The sequence below is a fragment of the Streptopelia decaocto genome (genome assembly GCF_964273445.1).
Source record: "Streptopelia decaocto genome assembly, chromosome: 21".
NCBI lineage: Eukaryota > Metazoa > Chordata > Aves > Columbiformes > Columbidae > Streptopelia > Streptopelia decaocto.
The window spans coordinates 4,694,510-4,712,885 of NC_138676.1; the positions used below are offsets into that span (position 1 = coordinate 4,694,510).

The window sequence follows — 18,376 nt, forward strand, 5'->3', positions numbered from 1 at the left end:
TTCCGAGAAATCCATTTAATGTAATAAGCAAATTAAAATGCGGTGGTTGTTTTAACAGTTGTTAGCACTTGAAAATGAGATTAAAACCAACCAATAAATCCCCCCAAAATAAAAAAATACAGATGTCACAGGTAATTACAGCTATTTTTGGCAATGCAATTATTGGGTTTTTTTTTAAACAGCAAACGTTTTTCTCAAATAAATACAATCTGCTCACACTAAAAAACATAATAAACAGAACGATACATGTTTGAAATGAAAATAAAAAGTATCCATTGATAACATCAAGTTTTAAGAGACGTCCACAGAGAGAAACTTCAGAAAATACGTTTTAATGGGAAGTAATAGAAGGGAACTGGCTGTGTATTTTCTGTTCTGTATCACATATGGTGCACCCCAGGGACATGTATTTGGGGAAGTGGTGAGAAGTGAGAAGCGGTTCAGAGCGTACGTAGCCAATCGCACTTACTGCTTCAGTTTTGTTTCCATTCATTCCCTCATTCACCATTTTAAGCACGTCTGCTCCCACCATCGTTCCGCATGGATTTAAAAGTTCAAATAATGAAAAAAAAAATCAACCCCCACAAACTATTAAGGCTTCCCCTCTAAACAATAGTTTGCATGTGGAATTTCAACATGTTTCAAGTTGTGCAGTGCCGCAGATTAATTTGGAGCTGTGGGTTTAAAGGAGGGTTGGTTGACTGCGGCCTAACTCGGCTATTTAGTGTCCTGCTTTTTGAAATGAATATAATCAGATGCTAAATATCGTTCTACTTCTGCGTGCGTTTCTCAAATCAGGGCTGGAAGGGCTCAACCCCGCACTGCTGAGTCCTCCAAATTCCTCGATAAAGCAGTGACAAGTGTGGCAGGACCAGGCTTTGCGCATCTTCATCCCCAGCCTGAGGAAACGATGAGAAATCTCCCTCTTTGTTCCCTTAGGCCCTGGCTCAGCATCCAGAGGGTGAAGCAGGAGCTGAGTTTGTCACAGTGCTGTAAAAACCCCCTCCCCATCCTTTTCATCCACGCTCAGGGATGACAGGACCCACATCCCTGAGATATTCCTACCTCGGGGGGCAAAATAATACGCTGGGAAATAGCGCTTCAGCATCCTTTCCACCCTCTTTGTTTTGGAGATTTACCACTTGTGTTCACTAACGGTAATTCCTGCAGAGTTCTTGTGAACAACCACTGATTTGGCGATGTAAATTATCACTTTCATAATAACGCAGGCCCTAGAGGCGATCACCCGTTCTACCATCAGCTGCCTTCTGCAACTGTTTGGACCGAGTGAAAAGGGAAATAAGTTATAGACTGGATCCTTAGTTTGCATAAAGAAGCAAAGCTCTGTTGACTTGAGTTTTACGCTCACAGAGAACCCAACTGCGTGCTCAGAGGGTCCAAGTATTTGGCTGTAGCTGCTACTGCACTAAATGCATGAAACTTTAGACCCAGCACGTGCACTGATCTGGAAATGGAGCCCCTGCAGCAAAGGGAGATACAGAGTGTAGTGATAAGGGTAAACTCTTGATCAAATCGGAACTTCTTCCAATATCCTGGTTTTCAGCTCTGGTGCGGAGCATCATTCCATCAGCTGCTGCTGCGTTGGAATCTGATTCTGCACTTGGATTCTTGTATTTTTCCAGCCCTTTAATCTGCAGTTTATGAAAATACCGGACAAACAACTTACTTGTGGCAGATTTGCAGCTTTTTTCCTCCATTGGGAAGAGAGGGGAAGAACTAGGAACTGCTATTTGCCTTCTGTACTCTCATTAAACTGTTGGGACCTGATGCAGCTCACAGTGAAGGCAAGGAAGAGGCTGGCATGCACTTCAGATAGAGCAAGTCTAATGTTCTTCTGGGACAAAACACTGAGGTGATATTAAATACACATTAATGAGCAGCAATGGAGTGAAAGTGAAGCAGCAATTGATTGGTATTCTTAACATATCAACTAAAAACTTAAAAGGTACACTTTTTTCCCCCCGAATGAGCCCTATCAACATGAGACTACTTAACACAAAGCCCCTATGAGAAATCAAAATGCTCGAAGGAAATACCATTTTCCTTTCTGACGTTCCTGACACTTGAAAAATCTAATTTGAGATAAGATTACAACTGTCAAAATACTTTCCCAAACATCCAAAAAAATATATATATATATATTTAAGAAGAGCGTATTTTAACATCTACCTTCTCAAACAGAACACTCTTTCCTATATTACTTACTGTATGCAAAGATCAGCTAGTCCAATATTCAGATTGTGCCTTCAGGTTTTGTTCCTGCTCTGCTTCATGCTGCTGTCTAAATAAACTCCTTGGAATGTCACTTAACTGCAATAGGACCTGAGTAGCCTCCTATAGGCAATATTTGTTGCCCCAAATTACATCCTGCTGGCCCATAGCATGAAACTAAAAGCAGTTTGGAGAGTTACACATGCATTAATAACCAAATTAGTTCTGGTGTGATTGTCATTTATTTGAACTCTTTGAGAATCTGCAGTGAGTAAGCACGGAGGAAAACAAGGCAGAAATGCTCTTCAGAATGTCTGTACACAGCCCAAAATAGTTTAAATTACAGTTAAAAACTAAAGTGACAGCAGGATAGCTGCACGGGAGCAGTTTCTTCTGTCATCTCATAAGTTATCTCCCTGACTTTTCAGTATACATCCCTGGTATAATAATGCACTTATGAATGGCCTACTGTGTATTACATAGTCATAAATAACGGGCTATCGTTATGGAGCGTGACAATGTACATATTGCACAGGACGAGCTCTCTGCTGACTCACAATCTGGACAGAATCTAATGGACTCTATTTGGCAAGCTCAATAAAACTCAAAGACGAGCTGAACCCCCCTAAGGTTTGTTCCATGGCAGCTGCGGAGTGTTTTGCCCCGTTGAGGAGGACGGGATTGCAGTTTATCGCTCCTCCTTTGCAGCTCAGTCCTTTCCTGCTGAAGGTTATAAGAAACCAGCACAAAAACCCAGCTTGGCTCTCGCTAGGAATAATAAGCCTTTGTCAAAGTCAGCGGGCATGAACTTCTGTGCCATACAAACATTTCCAGTGAGGACATGAACACTTTCTGCAGAGGAAAAGTGGACAGCAGAGGGGTACCTAGGATGCCAGAATTTCCTTCCTGGTACTTCTGAACTTGCCTTTGATGGTTTTTACGTGGATACTCAGACTTAGGGCCCGAACGAAGAAAGGAGTATGCCTAAATCTCTTTCATCCCATTTCAGCACATTTTTAAGTACCTTCTGAAAGCGAGCCTATACTGAGAAGACCCATACAAACGTCTGCAGGAAATTTTTGACCCAACGCAGATGACTTAAGATAAAATTAACCTGCTCCGAAGCCATTTTATGCTGTAAACCACCCCCTGGGACGCGTTCTGCGTTCTCCTCTGAATCAGCTGCTATTGGCATCTTGCAGGTTGTTGCACTAAGAGGCCACTCCGTGTGATTTCCAAGATTTTAGCTACAGATGGCAAACCTTCTCTTCTCCTTCTCTAACCTTGCCCCACCAGATAAACAGCATCTTAACAGGCCCAAGCACGCTGCTCCTAAATTTAACTGCACTGCTTTTCCAGATCTGCTTTGTCTTTATGACAGATGGCACTTAGGAATTAAGCAAAAAGAAGCCAAGCGTGCAGTGGGGACCGAGTTTCAGCATCTTCTTGATTTCATCGTTACCTCCTGAAGAAAGCTGCTTACTGCAGGACCTCATCAGAGCGGACCGAACAGCTCGCAGGGACAGAAAGCCACCACTGTGTACATGACCAGCACAAAATCGCGGCAGAAAAGTGTTTTTCAAGGTCTTCTGAAGGGAATTTAAATGACACAAACACTTTAGGCTGGGTCTGTGCACAAGGGTGGGTTTCGAGAATCTAAATAAAGGAAAGAAACAATGCCAAACTTTCTAAATCCATCAGGTTTCGTTGGAAAAGGCTTGTTTCCTATCCACTCCAAAGAAACCGCTCTCAGGCTTGGTTCACAACATCTTTTGATGTGCAGGCTTCATCTGTAACTGATGAGGAATTCCGGCTTTTCTTCTGACGTGGCTCAGTGTCTATCGGTCTCTGCATCCTCGGCGTGGCCAACACAACCCCTGCCACGGCGCCGAAATAAAGGAGAGGAATGATCTGCTGCTACTTGCACAGGCAACGCTGGACTCTCATTTCCAGCTGGTGGTGGTTTCCTTTATAGAAGCTGCCGAGAATTTGGGGTTGTGAGTGATGGGGGTGTCAGCACGTGGTCCTGAATAAGCCTGCTGCTGCTTTGCAAAAATAGTAGTGGAAAAAAATACCCCAGCATCCTGAATGCTTGACTTTTACACAGTGCTAGTTGTTTCTAATGTGGTGCAAAAGGCAGTGAGAGCTACTGGTGTTATCAGAGGTGGGAACATCTACCTGAGCTACTGACTAAACAGAGCTTCAACCTGCATTTTAATAGTTTTTTCCTTGAAATCACTCCCTTTTGTATTGGCCTAGTTGTACATGAGACGTTTCGCGTGAGTGTGGCTGGGTGAGAGATATGCTAGAACAGCTGTTTGTGTCATCCACTGAACATCTTATGACTATTTTTCCACTGTCAATAAACACAAGAAAGAAAGGACATTGCCCAAAGCTTGGAAAGGCCATGGGTTTTCCTCGCTCGTGTAGCTTTGCCTATTCTTGTAGTAAGGTTTCTCTCCAGTTAAAGCCTCCAGTTGGTCCGTGTGTGAGAGGGAGGATGGGGGGGTCTGTGAGCTGCCAAACGCCCGTGTCTCCCAGTTCTTCGCACGAGCAAAACCCCAAATACGGAATCTGTGCGGAGAGAGATGGAAATAAAGGCAATGAGTGGCATGCATGGAGGGAGCTCCTCGATCCTGCTGTGCTACTGCAGCATTTCAATCTTCTCTCTCTCCCCCTCTTCCCCAAAGCCCATTTTCAGAAATGACGGTAGGAGTAAAGCAACAAAGGCGGGAGGCTCCGTGATAATTTTCAGGCCTTTTCCCCAACTCTTTATAGTGAAATGAGGAGGGGAAGTGTTGTAGCGCCCTGTTAAGTGCGGTGAGGGTGTTTTCGGCACTGGAGGGCACTGTGGGAGTCTCTGTAAGTATCTACAGGCAGAATGCAGTCGGTAGGTGGGCATCTCATCCCATGCTCTCCGTGACAGAAGCGACACGTTACCATGAGCCTCTCAAACCAATCTGCTTCACTCTCACGCCTTCGAAGCTCAATAAGGGGCGAAACAATCAGCCAGGAGGAACAAAGCGTCCTCTGCCTGGTTAAGCAGATCGCAGGTTTCTATTCTGTAAAGCCAGCGAGCTTTACTCCTCGCTGGTAATTAATTACCTTTCGGACCATCTGTACAAAGTCCTTGGAGTTCTGCGGCGAGAGCCCTTGGAGCTGGCAGGTACAGGCCTCCAGGGAGGACGCGTGTGCCACGATCAGGATGTTGTTTCCTGAAATGAACCAAAATCAAGCGAGAAACGCAGGCTGAGGAGGGAGGTGAAGCCAGCTTTAGGGACTGCAGCCCAGGATTAAGCAGAGCATTCAAAATGGGTTCAGTTTGTCGTATAACAACACGTTAAACTGTGCATATGGGGGGGGAAAGCGTGGCTTAGCAACATATTTAGAGCATTTCTCAATTTTTGGGATAACGGCTAAACCAGTGTTACTGCTTTAAAATGGCTTTCTGAAGAAAAGATGATTTCAGCTGTCTTGTGAAGCAAATACTTCACCCCCAAATTAATTCTGATTAAAACAAGCACTTTAATTTCAGTCGCTGGTTTCCCACACCAATAGCTTTAGATGTTCATTTCCAGGATGCTTTACAACCAATATCACACTGTGCTATCGAGGCTTGTGGGCAAAACATTAAAATAAATAGAATATAGAGACAGAGCAGTGAAATTACATCAGTGAAATGACCAGAACCTCGAGTTTCCAGTGTCGCTGGGAGAGGGGCTGGCTTGTTTTTCACCCCGTCTGTAGCACTTACCTTTGCCTTTACATTCACTGATGATTTCTTTTGTTACTTGGTAGCTTCTACTTATGTATGTATCATAAGATTCGGAAACCACCAGCTTGCTGACAGGAATGTGAGGTCTGCAAGCAGAAAAACAAGGCCGGTAAACTAGGAGAAGTGATGAAGCTTTAAGTGCAAGTTATGATTCATCTGAAAGTATCTGTTCCTTTAACTCTTCCAATTCCCCAAATCCCCAGATGTGCGTCTTGCGTCGGGACCACTATGATTTTTAAACTTCAAAACCGAGATGTTTGCTGTCGCTGCATTAAGATATTTCGGTTAACTGGGACAAATGATAAGTGGAGCGGTTAGTGGAGGCAGCATAAGACGTGCTGATTACACTTGTGTTAGTTTTGCAACGGCACGTGGCAATAATGATACCGCTTCATGTTTATTTAGTTACGTCTCCTTTGACTAACGCATTTCAGGGCTCACCCACCCGTGTGAAGCTGGTGGCTCTATCAGCTGGAGCAGGTTGATGTGCACGGAGGAGCAGGGGCTGGGAAGCAGAAGGTTGTATTTTCACACCCCGGCGCAAGGAAAGGAGCTGACTTTTCCTCTCCATCTGGTGGCCTCATGTATGCACAGGAATCGCACTTGTGACGGGTGACACAGAGCACCAGGAGGGCCGTGCCCAAGCCCCCCACATCACCAGCTGACCACACAAAAGCAGGTTTTGTCTTGTGCTGGGAATATTTGTCCCAATGTTCCCAGAAGGCACGTGTTTTCTGCCGCAGAGGCTCCTGTGGTCCAGCTGCTCTGCTGAGCATTACCCATATGATACCCTTTCAGGGATAAATATAGTGTAGGGACTTCTATTTAGATACCCTCGGAGTGTTGGAATTTTAGCTGCAGACCAAAAAGATGCAGCACAAGGCACTTATTCCACTTGAGGGTTCTTTAACACACGGGTGCAGCGTGACACCGGCAAACACCGGTGTTTCTGGCGATACCATACACCGCAAAAGCCCAGCCACAAAGTATTTGTCACCATGCCCACGTAGGTGGAACTCCTGTCTTTGTACACTGTGTATTAGAAATGGTTTGGTTTGATCTGAGATTGCTCAGGCTCACACTAAGACAGAAAGGGATGGGCTCTGCAAGAAATCATCATGATACAGATATTTCCGCAGTCAAACGTGGTGGAGGCTGGAACCGTGTGACCTTTCTGGAGCTGCCTTCTTTGTGGGAGCTCTTTGAGTCTGGCTTGTATAAATGAATCATAAATTGGAGGGTAGGAAGCCCCAACAGATCGTCTTGTCTATTCTTTGCCACATGACTATTTCTGCTGGGTTTTATTTAGCCTTTCTCTCTGCGGTTTGCAGTCAAAAGCATTTGTGTGTTAGGCTGGAGGGCACCAGGGCTGTGAAGCTTCACTGGGGAGTCGGAGAGCCTTGAACTTCCCTCTGGACTCCGGCTGCAGCCTCGTGGTGTTTTCTGGCGATGATATTGGGAATGCAGAGGGAGCGGCTCTGTCAGGGTCCCTGAAAGCCGAGCAAATAATCGTTGCATTTCCCTTTTCTGCAAAGCGGGAGGAAAGATCAGTGGTGCTTATCCATTTGCCATTCAAATGGCTTTTCACCAGCTTTGTTTGCTTGCACCAACCGTTTTTGCGGCGGATACTGTGAAACACTGAGGGAGAAACCTGCAATTTTTTCCACTAGAAATGTTTCAAATGTAACTGCTGAGATGTGATAAATGCTCAGGGTTTAGCTCTTTGATAGAAAACCTCTGAATTTCGACATCACAGGAGACCTTGAATGCCTGACAGATGTAAACACGTTCCCCAGGATGTTGCAAAATCTACAATTAAGCTCCATCACCTTGCTAATCCTAATAGAGAGATAGACAAGCATTTTCCTCTGGGGAGGGGAAAGGCTGGTGTGAATGAGCCCATGATCTGGTTCAGTGTATGAATGTGATGATCAGGGAATTGAGTCCGCAAAACTAGTTCTGTGAGCTGAGCCCAAACCCCTCAGTTTTAGGAGAAGGGTTAAACCAAACATAAATACTTTGACACCTGACAGGTAATGGAAAGAGGAGCTCCCTGATCAGCAATATCGCTGAACCTTGCCAGTAATCGGGGAGATTTGGTTTATCATAACCCATTGTCAGCTCACGTTCGACACAGCAGCCTCGAGCCTTCTCCACATTTATTCTGGGAGCCTCAACAGCTTTTCCAGTCATTGCTTCAATTTAAAAACTCATCAGGGTGTTACCATTAAAGTAAAAAGCCAAAAAGCAATCCAAGACCCTCCGTCCCCCCTTCCTGCTACCTGTAGGTTGTATCGACGCTTAGAGTAGCTGCAGCTAAATCCAGGGGGGGTATCCAGGCAGGTAGTGTGTTCCCAGAGACCCACTTGGTCCATTCAAACAAGCCCGGCTCTATTCGGATTTTCAGGTTGTTCTCTTGTTGCATACCTGGAAAAGGGAGCGAGAAAACCAGCTATCAGTGGAAGTATCTGGTGAGGAAAGCAGCAAGACTTTGCAGCTTTAATACTTCAGCTTGTAAATCAGGTTTTTAATTCTCTCCAGCAGGCAGCTGATTAACAGTATGTATGGAAGATGAAGTGTTTGATATATGTACTCGGAATAGGATATTCCAAGGAATGTAAACCTCTGTTTCCCAGAAAATGAGGACAATGCAGCTCTTTCTGCCTGCTCGGTTCTTACCTTTGAGGATGTTGTGTGCTGTCTGTACACACCGCAGGGACGGGGAGCTGTAGATGTAGTCTACAATGGTATTAGTTTCTAGCAAGGCTTCACCTGCAAGCAAGTTTCAACAGCCGTGAATAAAAGCAGACAAATGGCATTTGGACAGCAATGCAGGGCATCTGCCACCCAGCAAGGAGCACATGCAGTTTGCGTTTTGGGAAATACGTGTGTTTAATTACAGCGGACACTGCGATATGTGCAGCTGTGGGGCCGGGGCGCGTTCTTCTCTGTGTGTTGCTCTACGTCTATCTAGACACTTAACCAGTATGCAAAGAAACGGCAGCAGCTTTTGCTTTGTTTCTGTTTCTCTTAGATTTAGCCAAACAGCAAACAGTGTGTGGAGAAAAATGGTAGAGAGCTTGAATTTAATTTTGTTTTCGTTTGTAAGCCGTAAATCAGAATGATTCAACTTAACTCAAACCCAACTTAATTCAATTGGCTTGGTTTTTCGCTAGTGTAAATTACCATTTCATTACACAGGTGGGAGATCACTGAAAATGAGATAAGAATCAACTCCATTATTAGGGTTATTAATATTCTTGCAATGCCTAAGGGAACCAAATGAGCACAGGAATCTGCTCAGCGTTGCACAGACTTGTAGTAAGGAAGGGGTTGGTTTTTGTTATATTTGAAGAGGCAGGACAAAGAAGTGGGAGCAAGGAGGGGTTATTAACCTCGACTTCGTTATGTTTAATGATGGCTGTAACCGTGTCAAAGCAAATCTATAAATCTCTTGGGAGAAGCGGGGTAATTTAGAAGGAGCGGCACATCCAACAACCTCCATCACGGGTTTGCTTTCGTCGTTCTCGGACCCATTTAATGACACTAGCAAAGTGTGCTGTGATTGCTCCCGGATTCGCCTTCTGTCGTGTGCATATTGCCAACCCCGGTGCCATGTGGCCGGGAGTTCTGAGCATCCTGCTGTTGTACAGCGATTTATTTTGGTTTAAAAAGCAAGTATAATTTTAGCTGCCCTAGTTTGAATGTGACCAAGGCAAAGTGCTCCGCAGGACTTCAATTGGAGAAAATGCAAAGTACGGCGCTCTGAAGCTCATGTCTTTGAGGGGCTGGGCTCTGCTAAGCACAATGCTCAATATGTGCTGCTCGGCTATTAAATAATTTTCTCTCCATACACAAATGAATAGGCTCAGGAGCCAGGGACAGGTATGGGGGGGTGGGACAACATGGGAAATAACATGGACTGTGTTTTTGCCAGATAAACATAAAGCCAGGTGGTTTGATATAAGTATATTAACTGCAGATCGAGATGTAACATTGCCAAAATCAAGGAGACTGAGGGGGGACTCATTCCTGGGGATCAAGATGGAAAGGGGGAGTGTCAGGAGGATGGAGCCAGGCTCTTCTGGTGACAACCAGTGACAGGACAAGGGGCAATGGGTGCAAACTGGAACACAGGAGGTTCCACTGAAAGAGGAGAAGAAATTTGTTGGGGGTGAGTGTGGCAGAGCCTGGCCCAGGCTGCCCAGGGGGGTTGTGGAGTCTCCTTCTGTGCAGACATTCCAACCCGCCTGGACACCTTCCTGTGTAACCTCATCTGGGTGTTCCTGCTCCATGGGGGATTGCACTGGATGAGCTTTCCAGGGCCCTTCAACCCCTCACATCCTGGGATTCTGTGAAAAAGCGTATTTTGCATGTGGTGACTGTAACGCTGCTGCATTCCTCGACAACATTGGTAACAACAGTATCCTCCAGGGTGATAACGCACGCCCTGCGCTCGCCGTGCTAACAGCTCTGATTTCATACCGCGGCCTAGATCCTGTGCTTTGTCTTTAATTCCGCTGCAGCAGCTGAAGGAGACAAAGTTTGCTCTGAAACAGAGGGCTTGCCACTGAAGGGACTTTGCAAAGGTTCTCGAAACATCTAAATCCTGTTAGTTCAGGGCACCCGACTCCAATTTTTGTGCTTTCTGTTGCTCAGGCCGTGTGTGGGAGCACAACTCACCCACGAGCCTCGCCTGGGTACAGCCCAGCACGGTGATGGGCGCATCCTTCTCATAATCCCTGAAACCGCCGCTTCTTTGAGGTAAACTGTGAGGCATATTCAGGTTACTACGCATATACCTTCCTGTAAGAGAAAGGTTAGAAGCAGGTGTTGGAATTATTTGATCAGAGAGCATCAGGCCTCTTCTTTCTTTCCACCCTCTTCCATCACAATGTCCGTACCATGCAGGTTCTGCCCAGACCTGTTTGTCGAGGCGTTTTTCCCATATAAAATCAGGAATCGGAGCAAATTAGGTATCAGTTCAGAACGTTGCTAATTTAATGCCCCGAAGGAAACAAATTTCCATCCCACAACAAATGGAACCTGAAATGTTACACTTCTACAGGAGGCTAAAATGTCAGAGCTCTTCAGATGTAATTTAGAGAGAAGGTAGTTGTAAAATCATCCTTTTTTTCCAGCCATTTTAGCTATAAGATACTGGCATTTTTTTAACAGAAAAAAGACTTTGGATAAATCTCCTATCAGCTCTAATGCTAACAGAGCCTGAAATTATGGTCTGTTAACTACAGTCTGAAACTCAAGCATATTACTGGGTTGCAAACTCTATTTGATGCTCCAAAAGGCACCCTGAACTGCACCTATGGGTGTTATTTTCCTTTAGGACCGAAAGCCAACTGTGCCAAAGATGTTTGCACTGGACACTGACTACCAGCATCATGGCTTCATTTCCAAATGAAAATGCTCTTTGGCAGCGTTACTTTAATGGAAGTTTTTCTTGCAATACTCTCCCAAATAATGTAGCATTTACTTCGTGGCTGGTGTTTCTACTTCTGACTGCAGCCCTGGACTCCGCACCCGCGGGGTTTCCACTCGTAACTGCTCAAAACAACGTTTTGTGTTAGAAAACCAACCTTTCCCCAGTTGGTTGCCACTCGCTTTCCTTCATCTAAACCCGAGAGACCCAGGGGAACCGACTCACCTTTGGCATCGAAACACTGTGACAGCCAATACTTCCCAAAAACCACATCCATCCTTTCCCCGTGTCTGCAGACAAACAGGCAGCGTTTCTGAGGCCCGGGCTGGCTCGTTATTCTCAGGGGCTGGAAGGAAAATTACAGGATGATTGACCTTCACCAAAGCACAAGGGGTTTTCTGAGCTCTGATTTACTTATGGGAGTCAAGACCGGGCACCTCTTGCTTTACCCTCGTGCAAATGTGCGTACAAATGAAACTTCCAGTGCGTGCGGTGAAAAGAGACCAGCAGAAAACTTCAGGGGGAAGGCCAGTTGGTGGAAACTTGCCACCACAATTCTGTGTGATCTGTGTGTGTGGGTCCCCACCTGCACGTTCTGGCAGATGATGGTGAGTGGTCCTGCGTCCCCAGGTCCTTGGTCGTCCTGCTGTCTCCGTTCCAGGGCTCCGTCAGTGAAGGCTTGAAAGGATGGGGAAGATGTAGTATTCAGAATTGAGTAGGACCTGCCAAAAATAGAAAGGTGTTGGCTTTGGGAACGCTTTGGACTTCATGTGCTTGTGCTGCAGTGAGGACATTTCTGTAGTCTTTGGGAACTGATGATAATTACTATGGTCATGTTATTACATTATTACTTGTATTTTAGTGCTGCCTAGAGGGCAGCTTGCTAGGTGATGTAGAGACAAACCCCATCTCAACAGGCTCTCTGTTTCCTTCGAAACAGCTTCACAGAACAACAGTTCCCAAACTTTGGTGTGTCAGGCTCTGTCAGCTCTCAAATATTCTCCTGCAAAATGCCCAGAGCTTCCTCACAGCCCCGGGACGCTCGCTAACATCATCTGGGGACCAGCTGCACGTTACTTACCACGGTCTCATGGAGCAAAGTTTGGAAACTAATGAGTTTTCACTCACCTTTGGGGCACAAGCTATTGCTTCGGTAGAAGGGCAAGTTCTGGGGTTCCTGCGCACAAGTATCCCCTGGTAGGGACACAGCACATTCAGTTTGGGTTGTTGTTGCTACATTTTTCAGTGCTATTCCCTTTCCTGTCTCCAGTGGGAATTTATTCTCACCAGTGCCTCCTGTTAAGTGTAGCCAAAGGGATATAATAGATCCTATTCCCCCTCAAGGGTTTATCTAATGATGGTCCCCCTGAATAAAGCTCTGATGGCCAGACATCCAAGGACTTCGACCAAGACCCTCGGGAGTAAACTCTGCCAGGCAATTACAGAAGCTGCACTGACCCTCTGCTGATGAGGTTACACTGTATGGGTCACGTTTGCTTAGTCATTTAAAGAAACCCCGTTGTCAGATAATGTACGTGGTCATTTGCTTTGACAGACGTAGTTGCTGTTGCGTGCACTTTTCAGTGCCTTGAATATGTCAGAAGTTGCTTCCTGACTCGCACCTCGTTAGGACAAAATCTCAGAGGGGTCCCAGAGCTGTTAAAATGACACCAAGTGCCTCGAACAAGGGAATGAAAATAGGTCATCTGCATTTTTTGTAAAATGATCTTCTGCGAGATCGTAAGATTTGCACCAGTTTGAAGAAGAAAAGAATACCACACTGTTGGTCCTGATGCTGGTCCCTTACCTGGGAGGATGAGGGAAATATTTCCAAGTGCTGGGGTGAGAAATCATGTCTAATCTTCCTCCTCAGAATATCTGCATGTGCTGTATTGCAGGCAGAAATACCCACTTCCAGCTGGCAGGATAAGGCCAACTCCGACCCAAAAGCTGCCCGAGTGCATTGGCGTGCGCAGGGAGCACGGACAGACATTGATCACGTTTATTACGTGGTCGGCTTGGAGCGCGGGTGCAGCTGCACAGACACATCCTCACTGCCCCGAAAACTCGAATATCTCACCGTGAGAAGGATCTGGATTTCTTAGCTAGGCCCCGTCACTATTGCTGTGTTGCAGCTTCCAAACCCTCATCCCATCTCAGCCCTTTCCTGCTTTGTCTTTTAAGGATGCTGGCCTGGAGAATACGAAGGATTTTTTTGGTTACCCCTCTTCCCTTCATCCCCAGGAGCTGCTGCACAATTTCGGAGACTTTCTTTCTCTCTAATCCCTTATTAAAAGGCCACAGACGCTGTGGTATCTATTTATAGATGCTAGGATCTGCTGCGAATGATGGTGAGGCAAAGGCTTCCTATCTTGCCGTGTCTGGAGCAGAGCCACCAGTCTGACTTCAGTGCTATCTCCTTGATGTTGCTGGAAAACAGAAGCTGCTGAAGCTATTTCAGCTTAGTCATCTTCTAAGCATAGGTCATTGTTTGGAAGCTTTTCCCAAAGGCTTGTAGCTCCTCTGCTTGGCAAACAGAGACTGAAGGCAAACAGCATTTACTGTGTTCGGTGCTCTACCAGCGGTGCTGCTGTGTCCCCGGGGGCAGCGGCAGGAGAGGCCCCTTGAAGAATGGAGATGCTTGGAGCAAAGGATGGAGAAAAGGTCTCTGTCGCGACACAACAACGCTAGTTCTCAGCTCTGTGTAGGAAAAGACTCCTCTGCCACGTCACTCATCATTATCTAGAGGAGAGGGACTCCCAAGGAAAAGGATCCAGTGAAGAATGGGAGGAAAAGAGAGGGGAAAAAAAACCCCACTGAGCCCCAAATATAGCTTGAAAAATTAGGGCTGATTTTCCTCCCCCCGGTACTTGTGCCAAATCTGATTTCTCAGGCTCATTAAAGGGGCAAAGAATAGCTCTGGCATCTCACAAGGAGCCGAAATAGACTGGTGTGTAATATCTGCAGCGCTCCTGTCCATTTTGGGGCAGAGGAGGCGACTATTTCTGGCTTGGCTGGTAATGGAAAAGCAGTGCAGGGAACCATCACAGATTTTAGCTTTTGGGTGGTGCTGGCTCCACAGATACAAAGATAGCACTCTTACTTCTGCCATACGCCTTTACATGTATATGTGGAGAGCCCCATGGGTTTGAACGCTTGGTTTTTGTGGCTTCTGCCATGAAGTATTTTGTTTTTAGCGTACCTATGGTCAGGTCCTTTCCTAGGCTCGGTCAGAACACATCTTATCTCTCTCTCCCCTCAGGAGAGTCCAGTGCTTTCTGAAAGGTTATTTTTCACTCACATACGCTTACCAAAGGGATGGCAAGAATGGGTCACACAGACCGAGGATCTGGGTTGCACTGTGTGGGATGCTGAAGCAATTTATCTTCAATCATTTTCCAACCTACAGCACTGATCAGAGATCGAATGTTTCCCCTCACTGTTACCAGCAGGTCCGGTCCTTGGCATGAGTAGAAATCACACAGCCAGAGAAGAAATGTAGTTTAGGTGTACAGAAAATCCTTGGGGTTTGCAGAAGAGAAGTGATACCATCCCTATTTTTAGGAGACAGGGAAAGGATTCAGCCCTGGAGTCTCTCAAGGCACAACCTGGTTCCATGGGCAGTAACTCTGCCTCGAAGGCAAACCCTCTTCTCCCCTATTAAACAGATAATCAGGTTTGTCCTCTTGGTGCGGCAGCCCGTTGGTCTGCAGCCAAGGCACAGCCCTTGCTGCAGTGCAGGGACGTCTTTTTTATATGTCTGTACAGTGCTAGCCAGCAAGGGCTGTGTGCCGGGCAGAGACCTTGAGCTGCTATTTGGATATTAGCCATAAAAACCATGTCCACAAAACCAGGCCACTGTTCAGCTCCTGCCTCACTCGCTGTATTTTCACAGAACCACACAATGTTAGGGATTGGAACAAAGATGCTGCAGGGAGTGGAGCATCTCCCGTGTGAGGAAAGGCTGAGGGAGCTGGGGCTCTGGAGCTGGACAAGAGGAGACTGAGGGGGGACTCATTGCTGGGGATCAAGATGGAAAGGGGGAGTGTCAGGAGGATGGAGCCAGGCTCTTCTGGTGACAACCAGTGACAGGACAAGGGGCAATGGGTGCAAACTGGAACACAGGAGGTTCCACTGAAAGAGGAGAAGAAACTTGTTGGGGGTGAGGGTGGCAGAGCCTGGCCCAGGCTGCCCAGGGGGGTTGTGGAGTCTCCTTCTGTGCAGACATTCCAACCCGCCTGGACACCTTCCTGTGTAACCTCATCTGGGTGTTCCTGCTCCATGGGGGGATTGCACTGGATGAGCTTCATGATGATCTCAATAATGCATGATTTTGACTTGAGGAATGCAGTCTGTTGCGATTAGGAGGGAAAGCTCCATGGCTGTTCTTTCTTTCTTTCTCATCCTCTGCAGGGATGGAAGAGGACGTGGCTGCACAAACCAGCGCCCGGATCACAGGATCACAGCATTGCTCACCGACAGCGGCCTCGTCCCAACACCGCGAGCGGGGTCCGCCGGTCCCGGTGAGTACTGCCACGATTACTTTTCTTTTGCCTACAAAATGAAGATATCTGTGCGCTGTTCTTCTCTTACCACAAGGATCTTGCCGTGAATACTGTGGCCTGGAGGTTGTCCTTAGCTTGCTATATTGTTTTGTCCACATGACATTCTGTAACATAATATTCCTTGCGGGAAGCCGTTGTGTAAAATGAGGCTGTTTTCCGGGTATGTAATAATGTTTTTGATAAATGTTCCATATTGCTTGCTCCAGTTGATGATTTATAGTCTTTAGCGGTAATCAGGGAAAGGGCATTTCCTTTCTTTGCTTATCTGGAGGCAGAGGTGCGGGAGTTACAAAGCATTTGGCTTTCCTTTGAGTTGCTGCTGCAATAGTAATTCTTTTCCATGCTGCTCCCTAGGCCTCAGAACTCTTCCAGGCACTCTAAGAAAACAAAGCAGAATGCACTTGAGCAGCCTATGTGGACCCGAGACCATTTTGGCTAGCAAATTTTGGGTGAAGAAAGGATGGTGTTGCTGGATTTGGAGGCTGGAGGGTCTGGATTAAGTTGTGTCTTCATAGAAACTCTCTGATTGACTTTGCCCATGTGTCTTCATTTTCATTTCTTTAAGCTTTGGTTACTGGAGGTCTTTTCTCACAATGAAAGATGAGTTGGAGTTTGATGGCAACAGACTCGCTATATAGGTTTGTGCTGTTTGGGAAACATGTTGGATCGGTTTCTACTGTCAAGTGCTGTGCTGACACGGGTTACCGAATGCTTTCCTTTCTGCTCGGCCTGTCTCCACAGGTCACGTTTGCCCACTGAAATTTGGAATATGAACTGCCTGTGTTTTGTTCTGTGTGTCCATCCCTTCCCCTTGCGACGAACCTGTGCTCTGGTGTGACCGTCACCAAACTTCTGTACCTGCACGGTGCTCATCGGGGGGGCAGCAGGAACGTTCCTCTCCTCATTTCGTGCTCTTGCATACAAACTACCCCCTGTGCTCCAGATTTCTCAAAGGCGTTTGGGCGCTTAGAGATACAGACAGCCCTGCAGCAGTGCCCAAACCCACCCCTCAAGTACTAGTTTTTGATTGCTGTTTAACTAATTCCCATCAAAATCAAGAGGCATAAGGCATATCCTTATTCAAAAAGGTGAGGTCTGTATTCTCATTCAAGCCAATGGCAGGCAGGCAATGAATCACTTTTGAATATCTTGCTAGGTATCTTAAAAAACACTGCTGATCCCAAGTCCTCTTCCCTGAGGAATTATACCCAGCAGATCTCGCTTCCCAAAGTAATGCTCAAATTTAAACCTTCCTGATCCTTGGCCCAGCACAGAGGTGTCTACACCGCAGTGGCTCTACCGCGGCCATCTGCTCCGGCTCCGTTCAACAGCAGCAGCGATCCTATGAGTAATAGTTGCTGAAACAGCTGAACAAATCACATCGTCCTCTAATCCCGTGCACAGGGAGAGCATCTGCTCTTCCTTTCCTTTGTGTGCCAGTACATTTTCCCCAAGCGACCCTCTGGGAGACTATTCACTGACCCAGGTGAAAAATCACAGCGATGGAAAGCACACTGAGCAGCTTTACCTACCCATGGAACACCCAGGTCCCACATTCATCCGCCTTCGTGATGTAATTTTCAGGCAGGAGCCCAGAACAGCCAGTTGCGAGGGAAATGCCATAAATCCAGCCCTCACTTGTACTGGTTTGTTCCACGGGGGACATGAAAATAAAATCCCCTGGGACCAGCTCCAGTTCATCATCGTTCTGGGGGGTGTAAGGATAGATCACTTGCAGAGTCTGGGGAGAAACAGAAGCACAAATGAATGACTGTTAATGGGAGGGAAGCTTTAGCAGAGTGGGGCAGGAGCACTCGCATACCGGACCTTTAACCTTAGCAAGGTGTGAACTGTTCTCCTTGTAATGCATCACTTTGTGCTTATCCAGGAAAGCTTTACCTTCAGGGAATTCCTGACACTTCTCCCTCTTTGCTGTTAGAAAGATTTTCTAGTTATTTACTCCTTCTCTCTTTGATTCCAGTCGTGCCTTTGATAACCAGGAGGGAAAGGGGGGGATGGATTTTAGAGCGAGCAAAAACATGACTGTGCGCTTAATTCTTGTGCTCAATTCTAAGTGCCCTATTAAAAATGGAACCGAATTCTTATTGGGAGCTGCAATTACACAGTTCATGACCATCAGTGATCATTTTCGATGCACCTACTGATGCTCAATCTGAAAGAGCAGTTCTTGTTGCTGTTGGAGATGAGGCAGAGACACTGTTGGGGGGTGAACAGGTTTGATTCTGCGACACCCTGTTCTCAAAACTATTCACAATAACACACAGGAAAAATAATACGGTAACACACAGGTGATAAGAAATACTGTGGCCACATGGTTTTCTTTGTAATTCCTACTGTGAACAGGAT

At 46.3% G+C, this 18,376-nt stretch overlaps 1 protein-coding gene across 1 annotated transcript in view; it reads right to left on the reverse strand.

Annotated features, from left to right (window-relative positions):
* The window catches only part of UBASH3B (ubiquitin associated and SH3 domain containing B), a 60,971-nt gene continuing 42,595 nt past the window's right edge, over positions 1 to 18,376 (reverse strand). Inside the window, exons 6-14 of the mRNA XM_082070588.1 lie at positions 17,542 to 17,750; positions 12,031 to 12,166; positions 11,670 to 11,790; positions 10,691 to 10,813; positions 8,687 to 8,779; positions 8,290 to 8,434; positions 5,987 to 6,093; positions 5,338 to 5,447; positions 1 to 4,806 (exon numbers count right to left, since the gene is read on the reverse strand). Of these exons, the coding sequence (XP_081926714.1) occupies positions 4,669 to 4,806; positions 5,338 to 5,447; positions 5,987 to 6,093; positions 8,290 to 8,434; positions 8,687 to 8,779; positions 10,691 to 10,813; positions 11,670 to 11,790; positions 12,031 to 12,166; positions 17,542 to 17,750 (1,182 nt within the window). The 3' untranslated portion in view covers positions 1 to 4,668. The remainder of the gene's footprint in view (positions 4,807 to 5,337; positions 5,448 to 5,986; positions 6,094 to 8,289; positions 8,435 to 8,686; positions 8,780 to 10,690; positions 10,814 to 11,669; positions 11,791 to 12,030; positions 12,167 to 17,541; positions 17,751 to 18,376) is intronic.